Here is a 22,863-nt window from a genome sequence, read left to right on the forward strand (position 1 = left end):
TGTTACTCAGCCGACCACAGGAGCTCCAGCTCTCTCTAGTGGCCGACTGCAACACCAGACGGAGAAATGGCAGTACAGAGCTGCAGGGCTAAAAACCTCAAACAACCACGGAGGCAGTGAAGTCAGAGAAATATGAGATTTCTGGACACCAGGGCTCACCTGAATGTCTGAGACTTCCTGTCTATTCGAAGGGAGACGATGCAACACAGCGCTACAAGTGTCTGCGCTGCTTCAACTTGCACTGCGACACAGACACAACAGCTACCAGGGAAGAGCCTAGAAAACACCCAACTGCACTGAAGTCACAGCAAGAACAGACTATGCTATCTCAATACTCTCTCTTATATGGCAGTAATAATACTTTAAATATTCCTCTAAACAAAAATACTAAAGAACACTCAACATCTTCTTAAATGTACAATATAGTTACTTTGAAAAGGTTTTCTTACAGTAAATAAAATAAATATTTTAAGAAGTAGAGTGTAAGACTGGTTGCTTTTGACTAAAGTCAAACCAAAGAAATGAAATGACATCAATAGAAATATGAATGGAGCAACATTCAAATCGGGGGGTAATGTGTTCGTTCCATCTGAAAACTCTTAGAAAGTGATTGCCATCATGAAACACAAGCAAATTTTGAGTTACAAAAATGTGCTTAAAAATATGTAGATTTTTTATATTCAGAATCTAGTGAAAGGAAATTCAAGGTGGCAAAAGTATTTTTCCAAAAATGGCCCTGATTAAGTGAAGCAGTCATTGACTGTACAGACATTTCTATGCTGTTTTATATAATTTCCACTTAGAGCTGCTCACATCCCTGCTACACTGTCTACTGTACGATTGTTCATATTGCTGTTTTGTCCGATAACAATGAAAACAGAAATAGTTCATTAACACCTATAATACTTCATTAAACCTAAAGAGTTTTTTTGGCTTGTCACTCAGTTCTTTTCTCTGATTGGACAGAAACAGAATGATGAATGTGCACAAACATGATGGACAGCCAGAGGTGATTGGTTGATGAGTATGGTAATCTGATTGGAGCTTAATCTTTTTCTAACCAAAGCTGGAACACCGTTATGTTTGCTGCACCTCTATTGCACCACCATTTCTCCAAAACAACCCAGACCTTTAATAAACATCATGACTTTTTATCTAAACATTTTAGCATCGTTTGGAAATTGAACGTATTAATCAAATTTCCTAAACAATATGAACAAAAAAGTTAAATATTCATAGTCTTTAAAAGAAAGTCAAATTATGTTCCACTGCCTGCATCAATCAACTGAGTTTAAGTGGATTAAATAGCTGAGTAAGAAAAATTCTTAAAAACAAATACAAGTTTGAGTATTCCAGCAATTTCGTGTCTTGAATTCATTTAGTGTAATGAAGTCCGTTAACTTTGCAGAGGCTGAAATATCCTGACTTCTCGTCCCAATTATGGATATTACACTTGATCCTCCATTTCCCATAATGCAACACAATCATATTTTGAATAACAAAGGTCCATCAACTGCCAAGGAAGCTGTGTAGTGCTTCTTGTGACGATGCTTAAAAAAAAATGAAATGAACACTGGAGAAGCTTCAGCTTTTTATACATTTCCACCAAATAAAGCGAACATTTGCCAGTGGTAGAAATATGACAGGACCTTACTGTAAAACCTCTTCAGTGCTGTGTATATACACAGCAGCTGTACTGGCATGAGATCCTGCTGTCACACATACAGTGCAGGTCAACCAGTGATAGATGAACTGTATATTGTGGCTTTCTACTCTAAAGCTGTGAACATGTTGACGATACCAGAACCTAGCTAACAGGTATTGTGCCCATCAATGTCAAACAGAAGCCATAATACAACAATCCCACCACCTTACTGAGCATGTGAAAATCCTTTAACAGCTCTTTCTTAAGGAGATAAAAAGTATCAACACCGAACACAATGTCACAGAAGTTAATGAAACCAAAACATAATTGTGTTTTATCTCTAAGGGCCTTTCTGCTTTTTCTTTTGACCTTTATGCAAACAGGGTACTGGTGTCTGTTGCACTGGCCTTCAAAATAAAACACTACTTGTATGGAGCATTGCTAACTGCAGCTTACAGCACAAAAACCAATAACCAAAAGTGTGGGAATTACCAACTCACAGACTGGATTCTACATTTGTAAGATGCTCTGATGCCGTCAAACACTTCAGGGTAACTTTGCTATTCATCTTAGGACATAACTGTATGATATGAAATTATGATGTCCATGATTTGGCTGAGCAAGAGAGCAATGTCTCGAAATGATGAATGAATGGCAGCAAAAAGACACACATGTATAAATGCACATGGCAGAGGTGAATTCAGTTGAAATAAAACAGACACAACATTAAGATATAATAGAACATACCAAATATAAAAACCATCTATGTATAAATAGAAACAGTCACAACAAAGAAATTTTAAACCTAAATTTGGGGAGTGGGTGCAGCTGGGGTAACAATACAGTGAGGGTTGAGAGCAGTGCATTAAAACTGAAAATAAAAATGTACAATAAAATATTAACACACAGTAATAGGTATATAGAGGAAAGCCTGTACCAACATTTTGTTCAACAGTGTGATTAGATATAATGGAAATGTGTAACAGTACAGTAATTCACTAACCCAACCTGAAAACACTGGAACATGATTCACAGACAGTATGAACACAAACACACTCTCATACCCAAATGAAATGGAATGGCCCAAGGCTGGAGTTTTTTGTAGTTTTCTTTGTGGGTTTTTTCTCTGATGTGTTTTTTTCGCTCACACAAAGCACTGCGAGTCTCCCAGAGCTGCGGGGCTGCATGGGGCCCTCGGGTGCTGCCCTCCTCTCCCTCTCAGGGCGAGCCGGTGTTGGTGCGGGTGGCTCTAGGCAGCGGCCTCCTCCAGCGCTGGCAGCAGGCCCTTCTCTGTCAGGTGAGCCTTCAGGGAGTTGAAGATGTAGAGCTGCTGGTCTGCACGGAGGGCCAGGAGCTGCTGGATCACCTTGCTGGGGTTGGGGCCCCTGAGACCACGGAGAGAATAATTATACATCCTCTATCCAACATGAACTGATGTAAAGTATGTTTTTCCATAGTAAGCATCCAAAGGGGGTTATGTATGTTATGGACAGACATAAACAGTCTTGATTGATTGATTGATTGATTGATTGATTGATTGATTGATTGATTGATTGATTGATTGATTGATTGATTGATTGATTGATTGATTGATTGATTGATTGATTGATTGATTGATTGATTGATTGATTGATTGATTGATTGATTGATAAATCTTTATTGTCCCCGAGGGGCAATTTGTTCTGCATTCAGTAGTTAAAAATGTCACACAACAAACAAATAATCACAATAAATACAAAACACAGAACATAAAAACATTAAAGCATAAAAGCATATGGGAGACATCATGGAATATAATCATTTACATTGCTTAAGAAAGACAAAGCTAGTTTGTTTAGGAAGCCAACAGCTGAGGGAACAAATGATTTTAGGTATCTGTTTGTTTTGGCCCTCTTCCTGTAATTATACAGTACATGCCAATAGTTTGGACACACCTTCTCATTCAATGCGTTTTTCTTTATTTTCATGACTATTGACATTGTAGATTCTCACTGAAGGCATCAAAACTATGAATGAACACATATGGAATTATGTACTTAACAAAAAAAGTGTGAAATAACTGAAAACATGTCTTGTATTTTAGATTCCTCAAAGTAGCCACCCTTTGCTTACTAGAATATAAGACATGTTTTCAGTTATTTCACACTTTTTTGTTAAGTACATAATTCCACATGTGTTCATTAATAGTTTTGATGAATTTACAATGTCAATAGTCATGAAAATAAAGGAAAAACATTGAATGAGAAGGTGTGTCCAAACTTTTGTCCTGTACTGTTTCTCCTTCCTAGTGGCAGGAGTGGAAACTCTGCATGTAGAGGATGTAGGAGGTTTGACAGTATGGCCTTTGCCTTCCTAGTGGCTCTGACTTGGTAAATATTACCAATGTGTTCCCGGTCAAGGCCAACGATCTTTTGACATAACAGAACAATTTTTCCAAGCCTTTTCTTATTGATCAGACTGAGGCTACCGAACCAACAGATCATTCCAAATGTTAAAAGATCATTCCAAATGTTAAGTCTGATTGTAATCTTTTCTTTATAATGAAATACTAGACTAGGGATCTGTCAGTTTTTTCACATCTGCACAGCAGAACATATACCCACAAAAATAAAAACAAATAAAGTATACAATAGCAAACGAAGACAGAAATAAATAAATAAAATTACATTGGCGGTAACATGCAAATCACAAGGCACAAATTATTAACAAATAGCAGTTAAACTGTTGGACCCCTAAACTCAATCTAATTTTTCAATAAAAGTAATGACAGGTTGCCAGATTCTTTTAAAAAGTCCCACTCTGTTTGACACGGAGAACCTAACCCTCTCCAAATGAAATACATTTCCTAATTCCTTTAACTACATCTCAAAAGTTTGGGACTTTTCTGATTTCCATAAATAAAGCAGCAGTGTAGAAAGAGTCATAGCCTGAGTTTCACATCTATCTCTCACTATATTTGGCTCGACCATCCAGAATAATGCTGTAGGAGGAACAGGAGGAAAATCCTTTTCAAAAGCCTTGGCAACAAAATCAAACAAACCCCCCCAAAAAATCTGCAATTTATCAGTGTAGGAATAGGTGATACAGAGTTCCTTGTTCTGTTGTGCCTTTAGGGATCTCTTTTTCATACAGCTGAATACTTTAAAAACTCAACAAGCGACAGAGATAGGTCACTGAGTTAATGGTAATTAGCATGCTAACTGGTAAAATGTGCCAAAGACGGCTGTGATTTCGACCAAAGAAGGAATGGTAGCCGCTGCTTGTGTCTATTGTCTGAAATCAAGGAGCCATTGTTGAAAATGACTAACTTTGACGATAAAATCTGACACTGTTGTAAACTCCATAACTTATTCAATTTATATGTGTCTAAATGACATACAGATGTGTGTTTACCTGATGAAGCTAGCAATGTAGACATTAACAAATGTGGCCATGAGGTACTGGCAGTCGAATCTGTCCATGATGCCACCGTGACCCGGGATAGTGTTGGCAAAATCCTGAAAGGACAAAGGACAGTACATATGCTTGGACTGCTCCTTTGAACATCATGTAAATAGAGCATGGTCACCAGACATTAATGGACGGAACACGTTAAGTTATTCAAATATAGAATATTTCTTAAGCACAATACACGGCATACTGAAATCTAAAACTATCAACAGTTGACTCTGCTGGCACAAGCACGTCAAGGACAAGTACCACGCAAGTATGAACTATTAAATAAACACTGAGCAGACTGACAGTAAGTACAGGTGTCAGGCCTCCCTACCTTGATCTTGAAGGCTCTTTTGAAGCCGCTGGCAAAGAAGCCACCGAAAGGTCCCATGATGGAGGCAAAGGAGGAGAGCGCGATGCTGTGGATCTGGAACGGATACAGACGCACTGTGGTCTGTGGAGACAATACGGAAGCAGTGTTAGACCAAAACAGAGACCAGAGATATCAACATTTAACCCATTGAAGCCTGGAAAGCGTTTACGTCATTTTGTAGTATTTGTATAAGCTCTCAAATACTTTTTGAATTTCATTTCTATGTGCTACAGAGGCTGGAAAATCTATTATTTAGTAGAAGCGTTGACACTTCTGTTGAATTTCAAGAAAAACTTCAGGTTTTAGGGGCTTATTTTAAAATCGCCCAGAGGTTTTACAGGAAGTTTTAGGCGTCAATGGGTTAAACCACCACCTGCAGCTGAGGCTAACCAATAAAGGGTTACCATAAAACCCATAAAACTGCATTTTTTAAACTTGATTTTGAACGTTTGTTGCCCATAGGGAAGCTGATAGTACCAGCCAGGTCCTGACACACATAAACATTACATATAACGGTATATCTATATACAGGAATCTGAATACAGGGATCTGATAAAAGCCTTCAGTGATTGGAGTCACAAGAACTGACTCCTACTGAACATCTCAAAGACTAAAGAAAAGATCATAGATTTCCGCAGGTTCAAGCCCCGCCTCCAGAGTTACCAGACTAACTGAATTTCCCCTCAGGGATAAATAAAGTAATTTTGATTTGATTTTGATTAATTGATATCTTTCTACACGTTTACCAACATAACTGGTTTCAGCAATGTAGATATTGAATTATTTCGTATTCACATTAGTATACATGTGACTTGTGGAGCCCTTATTCTGGCAGAGAGAGCAGGAGGAGTTCTGCGGAGTCTTACCCATCCAGTGACAGACTCCAGGATGCTGGGCAGGGCGTAGTCCTGGAGTTGGAAAAGATCCGATGGCTCACAGTCCACCTGGAAACTATTGGAGTCGTTGTTGAACTCCACCGGGCACACAAAGTAGCGGTAGCCTGCCATCACGTAGGAGAGCTGGGAGGAGAAGAGGCTGCAGTCAATCACTGACCTGCTGAGTCTCATTTCAGTCAAATGATGAACAGACTAAAGAGGAAGAATATCTGGAACACTGCTACAAAAAGGACTAGGTATTATAATTGAGAGATTGCATGAAAACTTTATTTATATGCTGCACACCTCAATGAAACAGCCAAAATAATCATTCGTACCTAAATAATTGTTTCTGAGATATTGATGGAAATTAACACATCTTGGTAACAACAAATAAGACAGATGACTACAGTACAGGTGCAGCTCATTTTTAAATTAGCAAGTCAAGTATCAAAGCATAATGTTACTACAATTTTTCCTACACACAGGGATATTAACAGCTAGCCCAAGTATATTTGGCATATCTATTTTTTTCACAGAGATAAAATGTGGGAACCTCTATAAAGACTAAATTTCTTTTTTTTTTTTTTTTTAAACATCTTACCATGATGCCAAAGACAATGGTGGCAAACAATCCACCGATGAATCCCTCCCATGTCTTCTTAGGGGACAGCTGCAGAGGACACAGTCAAGATGTAGATACCAGGTTAATATATCACAATGTACCACATAATACTACAACTATAACTGAAGAGGACAGTACTCATCAAATATTGGGTAGTAATTTAGTTGTTGAAAATAGTCCGTACATGTAGCTTTTTGTAAAACAAAGAGTAATGGTGATACAACCAACCTTGATAAGGGGGGTGCGGCCGAAGAAGAAACCAAACATGTAAGCCATAATGTCATTACAGATCACACAGGAAATTGGCACAATGAACCTGTGACAATGAAACACAATGACATTGTTTAAATGAGACATAAGTTCAAATAATTTCTACGGAACAAGATACATGTGAAGGGAATCAAATTCTCCTACAAATCAACTTATGACATTAATATAATTGGATTTCAACATAATTGGATTTCGCTTATGGAGTAAACATCAGAGAGACAAAGCCATTTCACTGCTAGAACATACTGTGTACATATACATAAAGGAGATAATGGTCTGTTTACGTACCAGATCATCCCCTCGAACAGGTTGTGGATGATAAGGTGAGACTGAGTCACCACAATCAGCAGAGTCACATGGGTCCAACCAAACTGTGGAGACAATACAAAAATATCAGCTAAGTATGTTTAGTGTAAGACAAGTTTTGCCCAAACTATTCATGCTTGTGAGTCTTTATTCTAAATACTTGACTGTACTAAGAGCAAATGATTTGCTGGCCACCCAAACATTACTGTGAAAACTGCTTGCACAGAGATGAATTTAATCTAAAACGTGACCAGATAAAAGCTTGATTAAATCCACAATGTGATTGGAAAAAGTGGGAGGAGGGAGTGTCTCCTAGCTGCACTCCTCACTCACAGACAGCTGAATATTGTAGTCAGAGTCAGCTGACGGGTGGGAATGTTTGTACATGTGCTCTGCAAACCCTCCCAGGATCAATAATTGAATCAAACTGCTGACAGAAGAGCAAAGATTCTCTTTCAGTATGTGACCAAAGACACCCTCGGTTTGGCTTTGGATTGTTATGCAGGGTAGTCTCAGTGGCTCTCATCCATAGAATTGGTGTTTTCTCAAATTAATTCCAGGCAATGGGCCTCATGCATGAATCGTTGGTACGCACAGATTTGATCCTTGACTGACAAGTCATTTCATTTTTTTACATGCAAACAACTGTCATGAATTGTTTTTGTTTTTGCCTCAGAGCAGAAAGATTTTGATAGCATTAACTTGATAAAGGTTTTTTTTTATTTTCTTGTTTGTGTGACTGTCATCAATTTGACTCATTAACCCTTAATAGGGCACTCATTGAAATACTTGAAAATTCCAAATTTCAACCCTAGAGAATATTGGAGGATATTACATACAGCTAGAATGTGGACTGTGGAATGTGTAAAAAAAACATACGGACCCGGGGAGGGGGGTAATATTTTGAGAAAAACGTTTAAGAGATTAAAGTGGCAAATATACGAGAAAGAAATGCGCAGATTTATGAGATTTAAAGTGGTGAACCTGAAAGAAAAAAGTTGCTTTTTCCCCCACTTTTTTCTCGTAAAACTGCAACTTTTTTTGTGCAGATTTGCCACTTTAAATCTCTTAAATCTGCAACTTTTTTTCTTGTAGATTTGCCCCTTTAATCTAGTAAATTTGAAACTTTTTTCTCGACCCCATTTTGATATCCACTGAAGTTACCAAATATAGTTCTTCGCCTGATAAAGGGTTAATCTGAGTTTAACGTTACCTGTCAGTGGCTTGTTGGTTTGTTGTTTGCACACAGCACTAATGTCTGCTGCCCATATATGGGTTTATTCGACCAGTTCCTTATTTTATTTAGAACTGCCTGACTTGTGCATCCAATTTAAGATCAAAAGTGATTTATCAGCATTTTCTTGTGGGTAACAACAGACTTGGCTTGGTTGTGCACTTTTTATGAATGTGGCCAAATCTCCGGACCTAAACCACCCTCTCACACATGCATGTCTGTGTGAGGTGTTCTCACTTATTAGCAATACTTGATATGCTTTATGGGAGGGTTGGTGCCTTTAAGAGCAAACATTTGGTCATAAACAAGAGTATCTTTACCCTTATTTGAATCTGTTTGATGATTTTGGCATCAGAATCTTGAATCTCATCGTCTCTCCAGTGAGACACTTTTGTTTTTGTCTTTTTGTAATTTACTGCAGCGCATGCAGGAAAGGGTCTTTAGATGACTGGATGCCCTACGAGTTACCAAGCAAAAATTTGACTATACCATTGGTTTTCTAGTTAACAACACCAACTGAACACAGTTTCTTTTAGACTGTCTAATTGATAGATCTAATGTCCATTAGAGGAATCTCTGGCCCACTTCTGAACACACCTAAGGGGCTGTATTTTAGCTGGCCTAATCAATAATTCAGTAGCCTTGAGGCTGGAGGCCAAGAGGAGGCAGGGAGCCACTTACCATGTAGAACTGAAGGCGGTAGTGCTTCTTCACCAAACTCAGCACAAACATACAGAAACCTGAAACAACATGACAAATACTGGTGTGAAATACTTTACAGGAATATAGTCAGGGCTGTGAAGAAGAGGGAGATTCATTAAGTCAGAATTCGGGTCATCTTTGGTCAAACTCAAATAAATTTAGCCTGCCCTATTTCAGACAAAGCCCAGGGTTAATGTGCAGTGTGTAGGTGAGGATTGCTGGAGATTTTCTAGAAAAGCAGATAATGTGTGAGACAAAAAGTGTTTGAACTAGGAAAAAACAAGGAAGCTGCTCACTTCAATGCTTGACGTTGACGTACATTTGCTCTTTTCCTGATTAGATGCAACAACTACAGCATCTACACGATATGTCATGCCAGAAACACTGCAAATCAAGTTATGACACCATCATCTTTAAAGCCTCTCTGCTCGTGTGAGAAAGCCGGGCCCATTCAGTTTCACCTTGAATCTAGCAGGCAAGAGGCACAAACAGTCAGGGTGCTTCCTTCCTCCCCACATCCTGTTTGGCATCAGCCAGCAGCTACAACAGAAATAAATTAACTGACAACCTGAAGCACAGGAAGTGGGACTTCTCCAGTTTGAATGGTGCCCGAAATAAGCACTTCTGAAAGTACCTAAAGTAATCATCTATAAAAAGATTCTAAAAGTTTGACTTCTGATGAACAGAAGTAGTTTTGATTTGACATTTATTTTAAATGATGTTGTCTTTTCCTGGTCCAAGACTACATTACAGTAAAATTATACAAGGTGTGATGAAATAAAGCAGCTATATATATATATATATATATATATATATATAATGAAAATATTTTGTGAAAGCACCGGTGGTTAACTTGAACAATCACTGCAATGTTGATATTGAGACGAGCCTAACAGATGTACTGGTTGACAGCAGTGTATATGCTCTCTGATATTATGAAAACACAATACATAATGCAGAAAACATTGCTTGGCGTGATTTAGAAATGGTGTTAGCAATTAATTTAAGACTGAATAGTAATGTTTATTTAGCTATTATTTTATTCCTTTCCTCAGCTATCATTTATAGAATTTGCTGTACGATGTAACTCATTGTTTACATAATGTATGATAATGTATAATTATTATATGTTTTATGTCTGAGAAAGTAGCTCTCTGGGTACATCTGCAGAGTGGTAAAAATCAGTGCACAATCCAAATGAAAAGGTCTATTTTTTTATTCCAGCTCCAAAAAAAGACAATATCACCCACCATATCAGTTATTGATGAATTTTCCCCTCTAAAATCAGTATCGTCTCAAATATCCCATACCGGTCGGGCTCTAATATCGAGGTATTTGGTCAAAAATATGGTCCAGGTACAGTGGTTAGAATGAGAAGTAATGTGCTGCCAAGTGCTCTTAGCATGGTGCGTTCACTGGTGTATACAGAATGGGTTAAATGCAGAGGCTGAATTTCCCTGTTGTGGGACCAATAAGGGAATATCTATCTTAATATTGTATTATTGTACAGTTCTTACAGGTTTCATTTTCAGTCGAGGTCTCAGTGTTTGTACCTGTGAGGTAGAGGGCGAAGGAGATAAATCGGTGGTATTTGCTGAGGATGCGAAGCGGCTCCTCCCTCTGCACCAGTGTAAAGAAGTAGTCTGTCACGGTCTCACCATAGAAGAAGTAGTTAACGCACAGCAGGAAGTACCTGTGGGTGGGGAGGAAATGTACACATCTCATGGCTTTATGACAGCAGCTAATGAGACTCTGCATTCAGTATGCCGGCTGAAAAAAACACTTTACCGACTCATTTTGCTGCAGGGCAAAAGTTTGAAGGCCAAATACGAACTGTACATAAATACAATTTCAGGATTTTTCAGGCTGATGGCATAGTGAATGTCAGGACTCTGCTATCTATCACACTATATTGTACACCACTATTTCTAAAATCAAATGGCTCTGATAATCCACAATATTTATGCCATTTTTGCTGATTGTCTTAAAAATCTACATTCTACTCGATATTAAAATCAGGTCAGAAAACAAACCTCAGGAAGTCTGCAACAAAATAAAACATGAGACAACAAGATAAGAAAGCAGCATGCAAGGATATTTGTTGTGTTCAGGACACCGCTTTAAATGTGTGATATTGTGTGTGAGTGTGTTAACCCTCACCAGCTCAAGGTCCTGAACCAGGGCAGGTGGTAGGAGTGGTACACACTGTATCCAATAGTGATGATTTCCTGGAAGCACTTGATCTGAACACAGAGGACCTGCACAGAGAAACACTGCGTCACCAGGGAATAAACTACTAAACTACTGAGGCATCACAACTCTGTATATGTGTGTGTGTGTGTGTGTGTGTGTGTACACACGCCCTATTCACACACATGCCCTGGTGTCCTAGTGACACAAAATGGCTGACAGGCCTATTTTCAGGAAGTTCCCAGATGACAGTAGCCCCAATCCTGCATTCTATTAAAGAGCGTGGATCCCATTAATCCTGAGATTACATTTTTCACTTGTGTGCTAAAGTTCAACTGAACCTGCTGCAGGGACAAATTACTGTATGAAGTACAGTACAAGTCAATGAAAAAGTGAACAGTGCCTGAAATATAAATATGTAAATATATGAGCTCAGTATATTCGTGTCATAACTCGTTGGAAGTATTCTCTCTTTGGGTTTTCCACTCTACTGAAGAAACATAGTTTCTGTAACTCACAAGGTTTGTTTGTACTCACAATCATCATAAGCACCATGGGGCCCATGTAGATGATCAAGAAGAAGAAGGAGATCATGGCTAGTGTGAGAATGCCTCGGACCCACCAGTTCTTCCATCTGAAGGACACACACACACACACACACACACACACACATACACATTTTCAGTTTAGAATTGTAGCTCAAATTCCTGTTGAACAGAACAGGTTAATAAAAGTAACTATTTGGGTATTTTTAATTGTATAGTAAAATGCTAGAAAGATAATGGTGGTCTTCTGTGAGGTGGTAGGTGTGCATTAAAATTGCATTACCAGATACATTAAGCATAATTTAAGTGTCTTTCAAGATGTATTGATGTGTATTATCACTTATATGTGTGGTGACTTTAATTATCCATATTAGCGATAAAGTAATAATTAGTTTAACTGTGTCTCATACAGGCATATTCTGGGCTGGACAATAATAATGTTTCTGCCAGGAAACATGATCAAAAGGTCAGTGATTCACATCTGCTGTCCGAGGGAACTACGGTACGTGTGACGAGTAGGGGTGCACCAATCGATCGGCGCCGATTTCCTTAATTTTGCGGGATCGGCGATCAGCCAATTCTTTTACGTCAAACCGATCTAATCTACCTCGATAATAACCCCCCACCGGTGAAGCGGTGCTCCCAACTTTGTTGCTAAATTTAGCAACTTTTCAGACCCCCTTAGCGACTATTTTTCAAGAAAGCGACTGGAGACAAATCCAGCGACTCCTTCTTACTCTTCTTAACGAGCCGCTAACGGGACTCGTTAAGAAGAGCCGCCGTTAGCGGCAGTTAGCTGCAGTTAGCTCTGTAGCAGTACAGTGTGTATGTGCTGCTGCTGCAGGAGGTGTTCACTTAGCGATCTCTGTCTGTTTACAACAAGCACGGTCGCTCTGTTTCTTCTTCTACAGTTTGGCATCTAGCGCGCCACACTGTATCATCAAATGCTACGCTGCCCCCGTGTGGAAGGCACCAGTAATACAACTTTTTTTCCTTCCAGATATGATGAACTATTCGATTTTTTTGATTTAATGACTATTCGAATATTCGAAATTTGATGCCCATCCCTAGTTGTATGTATGTTGTACTATAACAAAACCAAAAACTCAGGACACGTTATTTATGGTTGCAGTTCTTTTGTTAGTATGTCCTGTAAATTGTTGCTATTTATTTTAAGTTCAGTATTTTATTAACTACCTCAGGCATTGTGATTTCCTTTATTTGTTAAAGAAAAAAACCTACTGTGTTATTGTTTTCAATAAAATAAGATTCAAACATTGAAGGTTCAGTTAGTTCAGAGTTATAAAAAAATCGGTATCGGACAAAATCGGAATCGGCAGGTCAGGCTTTTTAAAAATCGGCCAGAAAATTGCAATCGGTGCACCCCTAGTGACGAGGGATTACTTTGTATGAATCACAACACCTCCACAGTGCTGTGAATCCCAGAGAAGAAACAGCACTATACAGAAGAATGATGTGACTCACAGCGACTCAATGACTTGTAATACACAACACAGAGTGGTATGCTGGTTATCATCTATTCAGGGAAAGACGACTCATCACCCTGCTTTACTGTCATATAGGGGTGGGCGATATGGCCAAAATCTCTGTGCGTTCAATGTTTCTTATAAAACCATAGATATTGTGATGGTGTTGATAAATGAGGTGGAAAAACGAGGGACTGGTGCAGTGGATGATGAAGGACAAGCTTGTTTCAACTTTTTTCTGTTGATTATTTTTAGTCCAATTAAAAAGTGATTGCACAGCCACTGTCCATCTTTTCTCTCAGTGACCTTAAAACTGTGTGATGGCCTGTAAGATTTTTCTTTATATTCATTTTTTTTTTTAAACTGAAAAAAGAAAACAAAATGCTATTAAAAATGTCATATAATTAAAAAAAATTACAGATAATAATAGATTATGATTGAATTTTTATGAACCTGTCCGTCAAAATAACAGACAACGGAAAAGTCTAATGCAACTTCTGATCAGTAATTGTTTGTAAATTCAATTAAGAAATGGTTGATAACCATTAAGTACTTCATAGGCCACAAACAACTGCTTTGTATGAGACAACACTTAATTTAAAACCAAAAGACTCAAAACAATAAGAACAATTGAAATCCTTTCAAAATAGAAGCTTTAAGGTTCTAGAACAATAAATGTTTTTATAGTTTAATAGGTTTTAAGGTTAACAGGATTCCTCCTCCTGCTCTATGTTTACAACTTCACTGTCTCTTCAAACACCCAACTTGGATTCGAGAATCACACGACCCACAGTGATGGTACCTTGAGGAGAGTCCAGACAGGGCCTTGTTTAGCACCTCAGGTGTGTCATCAGCAGGGACTGGCACCTCTGGGACCCCTGAGTCCACCTTGGATTCGCCATCTGACGCCCCATCTTTTTCAACCTTCAGCTCGCTGTCTGAACCCTGACAAAAAAAAACCACATCATTTGAAAAATATTCATATTTGAATTTGTGATCCTGGTTGATTGTAACGGTTAATAGATCTTGTTTAGGTATTAATTTATATGACACATTTAATCAGCCACAACCTGAATGTTTTATGTTTTGTACTGTTTGCACTATCCTAGAATATGACATGTGACATATGACTGTTTTTACACATTTCCACAGGCCTGTGCAGCTTAAGGAACATATATTAAGCTTTTTATTTATGTTACAGTGTAAACAGTCAAGCTGGAAATAAATACTCTTTACATGACGACTACTATAGGGATGGCCTCAAACTAAATCACATGATATGGTATCTAGGTTAGTTGGTACGTGGAATTTTGGCCCTTTATAGCACAATCACATAACACATGTTACACCATTGCCCGCAGCACTTTAGTGTCAAAACAGCTCCCCACAGGAACATGTCAGCTGCTATGGCTGTTTCATTGTTTTACATGGCTTCATTTAGAACAAACTGTCATCTGACTCTCTGAAGTGGGTAGTTATTCATTATGAAATCTCTGAGGAATACAGAAGTAGAGATGATGAAAATAGCAGCCAGCAAATCAGCACATCAGTTTATTATGACACTAAGTTAGCAGTCATCTTACACATTTTATTAGAGTAGTTTATCAATATTTCCTTGGTCTACAAAAAATAATAACAGATACATTACAAATGAAAATTCCTCTACCATTAGCGCAGCAGGTTTCTCTTAGTTCTAGTAAACAACCCACAGATTAGATGGCTAAATTGGCAACTCTCACTAGCAGATTTTAGCTGCATCTAGCTAGCTAACTAATAAACGCCAACACATGGTAAAAAACTCTTGCTAACTTTTTTTGTGTTTCCAGATGAGTATTTTAAAACACAAACCCTTCAAAATGCTGTTAAATGCACACTTGATGGCTTCACACATGATACTGTGCTAAATGACTGAGGCTAAAGCGCCATGTCCCCAGCAAAAAGTCAGCTTCATCGACCAGATTCTAGCACATAGCATTAATGTAAGATTGCAGGGTGGAGTTAATTAGGTCTACAGTTATAATGAAAATGGTATATAATCAAAATGTTTGACCATGTGTGGCATGTTTCACTTCACTTTGAGGATGAGAACTGAATAAGTGAAATGTTTGGGGTAACTGGAGTTTAAACTTAAAAGTACAGGAGCAAGCCACAAACCATTAGCCTAAACTCTGAGATGTTCACGTCTTGGCTTCTTCACAGCGCATGTCAGTCCTGAATATTAAAAAAAAAATGTAATCTGTAATATCACGTTATAATGTAATTATCTAAAGGATCTTAAAATGTATCATTTTTCTACTATCCTCTCCACTGCTTCAACATGTGGAAAAACATGTGGAAAAAACTATGATTGGATAATATTATAATTAAAATTAAATTAAAATGCATCTAGAAAAGTAGATCTAATTGCTGGTGCAAAGTACTGCGGGCCACAACTAATTCTTGACATGGCCTCAAAATGATAGTGCTTTGTATATGTTTAGGGTAGGCACAAAAATACTTGAGATTTAAGAAAATATCCAAGTTTGGATTAAAATAGGTATGTTATTAAATTAATGGGGGCGTGTTGTTTCGCCTGCGTGACAGAAGAAAGACAAAAAGGAAATGCAAAGGCAAAATGACAAAAAGATGGGGCCATTTTCAAAATGTTCCTTAGACATTATATAAAATTATGAAGAAATACAGAAATCAGATAAACAGAACTGTGGAAAATCTTAGTCAGGTGTGAGAAAATACCTAGAAATGGTTGCTGGTTTGAAGGCAAAGGGTTGTCACACCAAATATTGATTTGGTTTAGATTTTTCTCCTGTTCACCCACTTTGCATGTTGTTAACTGATAAAAAAGAAACTCTTTACATTTCTTTTTTTAAAGCACTTATTTTTCACACCTGCCTAAGACTTGCACAGTACTGTATATTGCAATAAATCCACTGAAAAATGAACTTTTATAACATCTGCCATTTCGAGAAAACTCACCACAACTTTTGAAGTCTGAGCTTTTAGAAAATGTCCACTGAGAATACCACTAAAGGGGGGTGTTTACACAGACTCTTATATAGATAGCCCCATACAACAGCATATGTCACACAGTCTTAGAAAAAGGTCTAGTTTGCCACTATAATTGAAAACACTTGTGGGTGGGCCATAGATGTGTAATGCCTTCAAAGACCTACTGGTCAAAACTGTATCAGTGCAGTCCTTTCAACAGCCTTTGTATACCACTTAATTCACAATAAATAAATTCTGTGTTCTGTGAATTGATATGTACTCAAACAAATATTGATAAGTCTAGTTTAACAAACAGCAGCAGCTTAGCCATATCAGTGTGGACATACAGTATTAAGCAAACAGCAGCAGGATTGCCAGTGCAGTGGTATGTGTGGGCGGCCACACACTGCACCAATCATCTCCATCCATATTGTTGATTTCCCAGAACCTTCTGTTCACTGACAACGGCCTGTTCAAAACACAGATTTCTGCCTCTCCATGGTAACCACAATCAAAGGATAGATGTCACCCGATGGTGGCAGCAACACACAGTCACAGCTCATCTGATGAAAACACAGAGGTTTCTTCAGGTCAGTCTGTCCTTTCACCCCCCACAGACCTCTCTGCTGCTGCTGACCATATTAGGCTTGGAGTTCTCACCTCACATTCACACAGCAAATGGCCAGCTCGCTGTTTAGTAGCACTCAGTCTCACACTTCACCTGCTACATTACTGCAGCTGGATATTTTCTATATTCATAAGATACCTTTGTTGCTTTTTGCCTTAATGCAGACCTGGGCATTGGGCATTAGAAATCAATATAACCGCAGTGCTTTTATTTTGAAAAAAATAGCAAACATTAGCATTAGCACCAGAGCTAACAAGCACTTTTACTATAGTTAGGACAACAAATATAGCCAGCCACTAATATATATGACAGAAGAATAAATAAAATAAATGGAATAGTGATATAATGATTGGAGTATTTACTACTTTTTACTGCTATATGTGATTTACTCCACATTAACAGTCTCATCTTAACATGTATTCCTATCAGTAGCAGCTCAAAACCAGATAATTTGCTGTATTTTGTAAAGCGATTAAATTAATATTGAGCAGAATTTAGTTCAGAGTTTTGGTCCGGCCCCCGCAACCTTCGTGGTATTGGTCATGTGGCCCCTTGGGAAAATTAATTGCCCACCCCTGCCTTAATGGCATGTCAGTTATTTTGTCTAATTACTTTACTATCTCATGCTGTGTTGCCCCTTTCCACGCATGAACCTTCACAGTGTTGACAGCAAACATACCGCAAAGGCTAGATAGGAATATATTTTTCCTATTATCACCTCTTTAAGGAGTTTATTTTAGAACTGATCAGTATCGGTGTATATGCTGTCTGATATGTGGCATTATGTAAACTTTTTTTACACATTATATGATGCAGAAAACATTCCTTGGCATGACTTGGAAATAGTGTTGGCTATTCATTTTCTATTCTTTAAAAAAAAAAAAAAGTCAGCATTTGACCGATACTGAACAGTAATGATGTTTATTTAGCTTTTTATTTTATACCTATTTATTCTTTATTTTCTCAGTTAGCATTTATAGAACTGGCTGACAGTGTAACTCATGGTTTGTATAATAATGTATAACAATGTGGAATATTTATGTTTTATGTTTGAGGGGAAAAATCGCTGCACAATCCAAATAGAAAATATCTATTTTCATTCCAGCTTAAAAACAACTAAAATCAATTATTATACTATATTATACTATATCAGCCACCATGTCAGTAATTGATGAAATGTCCGCCTCTGAAGTCAGTATCGGCATCGGTCTTAAAAATCCCATATTAGTCAGACTCTATAATACGCTATAAAGTTTATATGACACTTGGGCAGTACTGCAGAATAAAACAACTCACAATTATGTTAACCAACCATTTATCTATGGTATGAAAATTCATAAAATAAGATCCACTTGCCATTTTGTTTTATACTCGGTATAACCTGCATAGACAGGACAATGACTCAGATCCACAATGAACTATCCAAATATTTCCAAAGCATACAAACGTGATTCTAAAGCTGCATATTTTGTCAGTTTCAGAAAGAAATGAATAATTTAAAAAGGTTTTTTCAAGTTAGAACAAGATTATTTTCACAATATACTGACATATATTACTAGATGTATTATATTTATTCAGTTTTAACAATATATCGATGTTATAGTGTTGTCAAAAATATGTTAATATTGATACTAAATATTTGAAACAGTTTTAAAGCTTACTTTCCGCGTTATCAATACCTGGTTACCAGCCACAGGCCTTCTCTCACTGACAGTGCTATCATATCACCACTTGTCATTTTTTCTACTTGTATAAGATAATTAGCAGGTTTTGTTATGGTGTTATCTCATTAAAGATGGCATTATGTTAAATACCTTAAAAAAGACCTCCTCACTTTTTCACAACAAATTCACATGAGGCAGACTGTCATAAAACTGCTGTGCTTTCTGCAGCAGCTCCGGCCGAGATTGGTGTGACTCATACACAGCAGGTGGCAAGTGTAGAGCTTCGAGGTATGATAATTGATACAGGACATTAATGTAAAACAGTTCTAAATATTGTAATTATCTCTGCTACTAGGCACAAAGTTGTCATGTTATAGTCTTGCCCATTTATCTTATAAAAAATCTAAAATATTATGGCCTCAACGTTGTGTCAATTTTTCACTGCAGTGTCAAACATAGTATCAAATATTTATATCTTTGAAAGGTATTGTATGGAATTAAGAAATTCCTGTCCAGTGTCCACCATTGTTAAAGAGTCACTAAGCAAAAAAAACTGATTCCCCTCTTTCTGGGCCAACTCAGCTAAAAAGAAAACAAAACCCTTCAATTTCCAAGGTTTTAAAAATTTCACCGACATTTCTTCAAATTGAAACACAAATTGAAAATGGAACTAAATGCACTGTCAATAATTTACAGCCCCATACAACAGCATATGAATAAAGCAGGGACAAGAAACCCCGCACATACAATGAGTACGTGTGGGGTTTCTCCGCCTGCTGGTTACTATGGAGATAATATCCGTCACTCAGGATGCTCGAGTTAAAAATAGGCACTCATTTCACATTAACCCTCCTCCCCTTTCATGCTCTCTGGTAGTCAGCATCAACCCTGGGGGTCTCCAATTCATTAGAAAAAGCTAAAACCTGATGAAAGCAATTGCTGTCTCGGCCAGCTGTACTGGGATTTTAGAGTTTTTAACATCTAAATAAAGCAAAAAGAAAAAGAAGAGGTTTGTGGAAAATCAGGAAAAAAAGGAAATCAGGTTTTCGGCTGTGTTGTGCTGTGACCTTATCAGGCACAAAAATTGGAAGTGTTTTAAAATATTTTGAATAGCCAACACCACACAGGTGTTTTTTTTAGAAGGAGACTACCTGGCATCGCCTGACAGAACACAAAGTCTATCATTAGAAATGCACAGAACCAGATGATGCACAACAGATATCCAGAAATAGTCTTGCAACTGAATATTAAGACTTTTTTAATGTTTATATAGTTTGATCGCAACGTGACTTCATAAATCTGTGAACTGAATTCCACTCTACTCCTATGTATGCAAATCAAGTCAAGTCAAATTTACATTACCTAAACTTATAACATCCTCATGCCATAAGCTTATTGAATACAAAAGGTCATAGCAGAGCCACAACACATTTAATGTTTTTTTCCAATCTTTTTTCTGCCACCTTTTAACAGAACAGCTTTAAGTCTAGCAGTAATGAAGCATATCTTGGGGAACATGATACTCCCTCACACAAAGCACATGATGATTTACTATTTGCCCTTTCCACATGGACATTGGACACACAAATACCGTGGTTTCCACACCTGCACTCACATTTTGTTTGTCTTACCACAGTCTGGATTTGCACTATGTGGAAGGATGGGTCAGTGTCAAGCTAACCTGGTATTATTTTGAGCCAGGATGTCAACTCAACACACGACTTAGTTGACCAGATTCTGCTTTACACTGGTATCAATTGATCTAACAGATGTTTTCAGTCTATACATGTAGGGAGCGAATCCTGCATTTTGATCTGTACTTTCCAAACTACTGACAAAGAATTAACTTACTTAGAAAAAACTTGATGGGTTCTCTATGCAGAGCGATTTTAAATCATGTATATACTTTTGCCATGTTTAATTTTTTCCCCCCAAAACAAATAACTTTCCCGAATACAATTTTATTTTTTAGTAAATATACACTCTTGCATGAATGCATTCCGTTTATGTTTTACGCAGCTTCACAACTTTTTGGGAATTAAGGGTTGTAAAAGTCAGCATAGTTAGTCAAGGTTAGACATTTTCCAGGACATAAACATTATTTTTTTTTAAATGAGAGGAAAGGGACTTTAATATGATCAGTGATTAGTGTCACTTTCTATTGGTGAAATTATAACAGAGATATGACAGATACTGAGTTTGGCAGTCAATACCTTTACAATTATAGGAATGTGAACTACATCACACTATACCTAATTGTGGAAAGTAACTGATTATATAACCTGACAAGCACTCACATTAGTCTCACAGAGGCAGCCTGTTGGAGTACTTAATGCTGGGCTGCTCTAAAACACATGGCGGCAAAAGACTTCCAATTATAGATAACATTCATAAAAAGTCACAGCACTTTGTGGGCTGAGTAGGCTTAAGTGGAACATTTACCATTCCCCTGATATGCCTATGTGGTGTCTTGTAGGGATGTAGCTAATGTCTCGACTACTCTCCCATCTGCTCTGAGCTGTAATGATCTGTAATCATGTCCGCTCGCCCTATATAGATCCCCACATCCATCACAACAGCACCACGCCCCTTTGTTGGCTCCGACTACTCACTGGGGAAACAGCTTCGACATCAATGTTGACAACACAAAGAATATTCTTTTTTTGTCCCTTCAGTTTAAAAACAACATAAGTGCCATTACAATATACTGCTAGACAGCAGAAAGCCTGAAGCAGTGGTTATTATTGCTGTAGCAGCCAGACCAGCTAAGCTAATGTTGCTACACTGACAGGGACGAGGTCTGGCCGTTTAGCAGGAAACGAGCTAACGTTACAGTAAACAGTAGTCTTTAGCTAACGTTGTTGAAAAAGCAACTTAAATAACTTTATTCAAAAGCAAAAACAGTCTTCTTTTTCGCTTGAGGCTTTTCCAGTGCTTCTGTTTACCTGGTATATGTATTTGGCTAGCTGCGAATTGTCTCCTCCAAACTTCAATGAAATTGTTTACAATTTCCAATTACTTTGCTTTACATAAAATGAGCAAAGGGGTTAAAATATTACGTAAGTTTATTTCCTATACAAGAAGAGCCGCTCTACGCCTCGGCATATATGTGATACATAAAGAAGACTTCGTTTCGATCAAATGTTAACTCGTGCATTTGGTTTTCCTGTTGTTTTTACGACGACAGCACACACAGGAAGACCGTGCGTCGCATCAGCCAATCAAGTCTAAATTTGGAGTAGTTTGGCGGATGATTTGTATCAAGTCAGTGGCTGTTAAGAGCTTTTAGGTAACTGCCCGTATTCCGCTACGTAAGCGGCTGTATCCAGAGGGGCAACAGCGTCAAAATGTCCGATTTTAATCGATATTGGCGTGACTTTACCTCTAGCTACACGAAACACAGAATAACGTATCAGGACGGTCAAGTAGCTAGCTCTGTTAGCTGACTAGCATTAGCATCGCTTCCGAGCGGCAGACCTGAGTCCTGGCCCCCGTTATACCTTGTCCTCTGACGGCTGCTGCTGTAACGTCGGCTCGGTGTCTTTGGCTCCACGGTGCCGTAGCTCCGTCATCTTAGCAGATCGTTGCCTAGCGATGACAGCGAAGGTCCTGTGTCTCCGAGACACTGACTCGTTATTTCGGCTGACAGATCTCCTGTTAAGCTTGTAGCTAGATTTTGCACAGCAACACTTCGAGGAAACCGTTCACAGGAATAAAACACAAAAATAACTTCCGGTTTTCAAACTAAAACTCAACAATGCTTTAACCCTCCTGTTATGTTGCGGGTCAAATTGACCCATTTCAAAGTTTAAAAAACTAAAAATAAATAGTTAAAAGTATTTTTTCGGGATGAAACTTCTTCTGCTTGGCTTAATAAGTGTAATCAACATAAAAAAATT

General features: G+C 37.9%; 1 protein-coding gene across 1 annotated transcript; it reads right to left on the minus strand.

The window, feature by feature from the left end:
* Window positions 1-1,578: 1,578 nt before the first annotated feature.
* cds2 (CDP-diacylglycerol synthase (phosphatidate cytidylyltransferase) 2) lies at window positions 1,579-22,670 on the minus strand. Its single transcript, XM_059336980.1, has 13 exons — window positions 22,465-22,670; window positions 14,490-14,632; window positions 12,193-12,289; window positions 11,626-11,723; window positions 11,019-11,158; window positions 9,445-9,503; window positions 7,512-7,594; window positions 7,182-7,269; window positions 6,933-7,001; window positions 6,320-6,472; window positions 5,415-5,534; window positions 5,039-5,142; window positions 1,579-3,030 (listed from the first exon to the last, which is right to left on the minus strand). The coding sequence occupies exons 1-13, from the start codon at window positions 22,534-22,536 to the stop codon at window positions 2,895-2,897; spliced, it is 1,362 nt and encodes a 453-aa protein (XP_059192963.1). The 5' UTR covers window positions 22,537-22,670; the 3' UTR covers window positions 1,579-2,894.
* Between the last annotated feature and the right edge of the window lie 193 nt (window positions 22,671-22,863).

This window comes from Centropristis striata, chromosome 7 (genome assembly GCF_030273125.1).
Source record: "Centropristis striata isolate RG_2023a ecotype Rhode Island chromosome 7, C.striata_1.0, whole genome shotgun sequence".
NCBI classification, from domain to species: Eukaryota; Metazoa; Chordata; class Actinopteri; order Perciformes; family Serranidae; genus Centropristis; species Centropristis striata.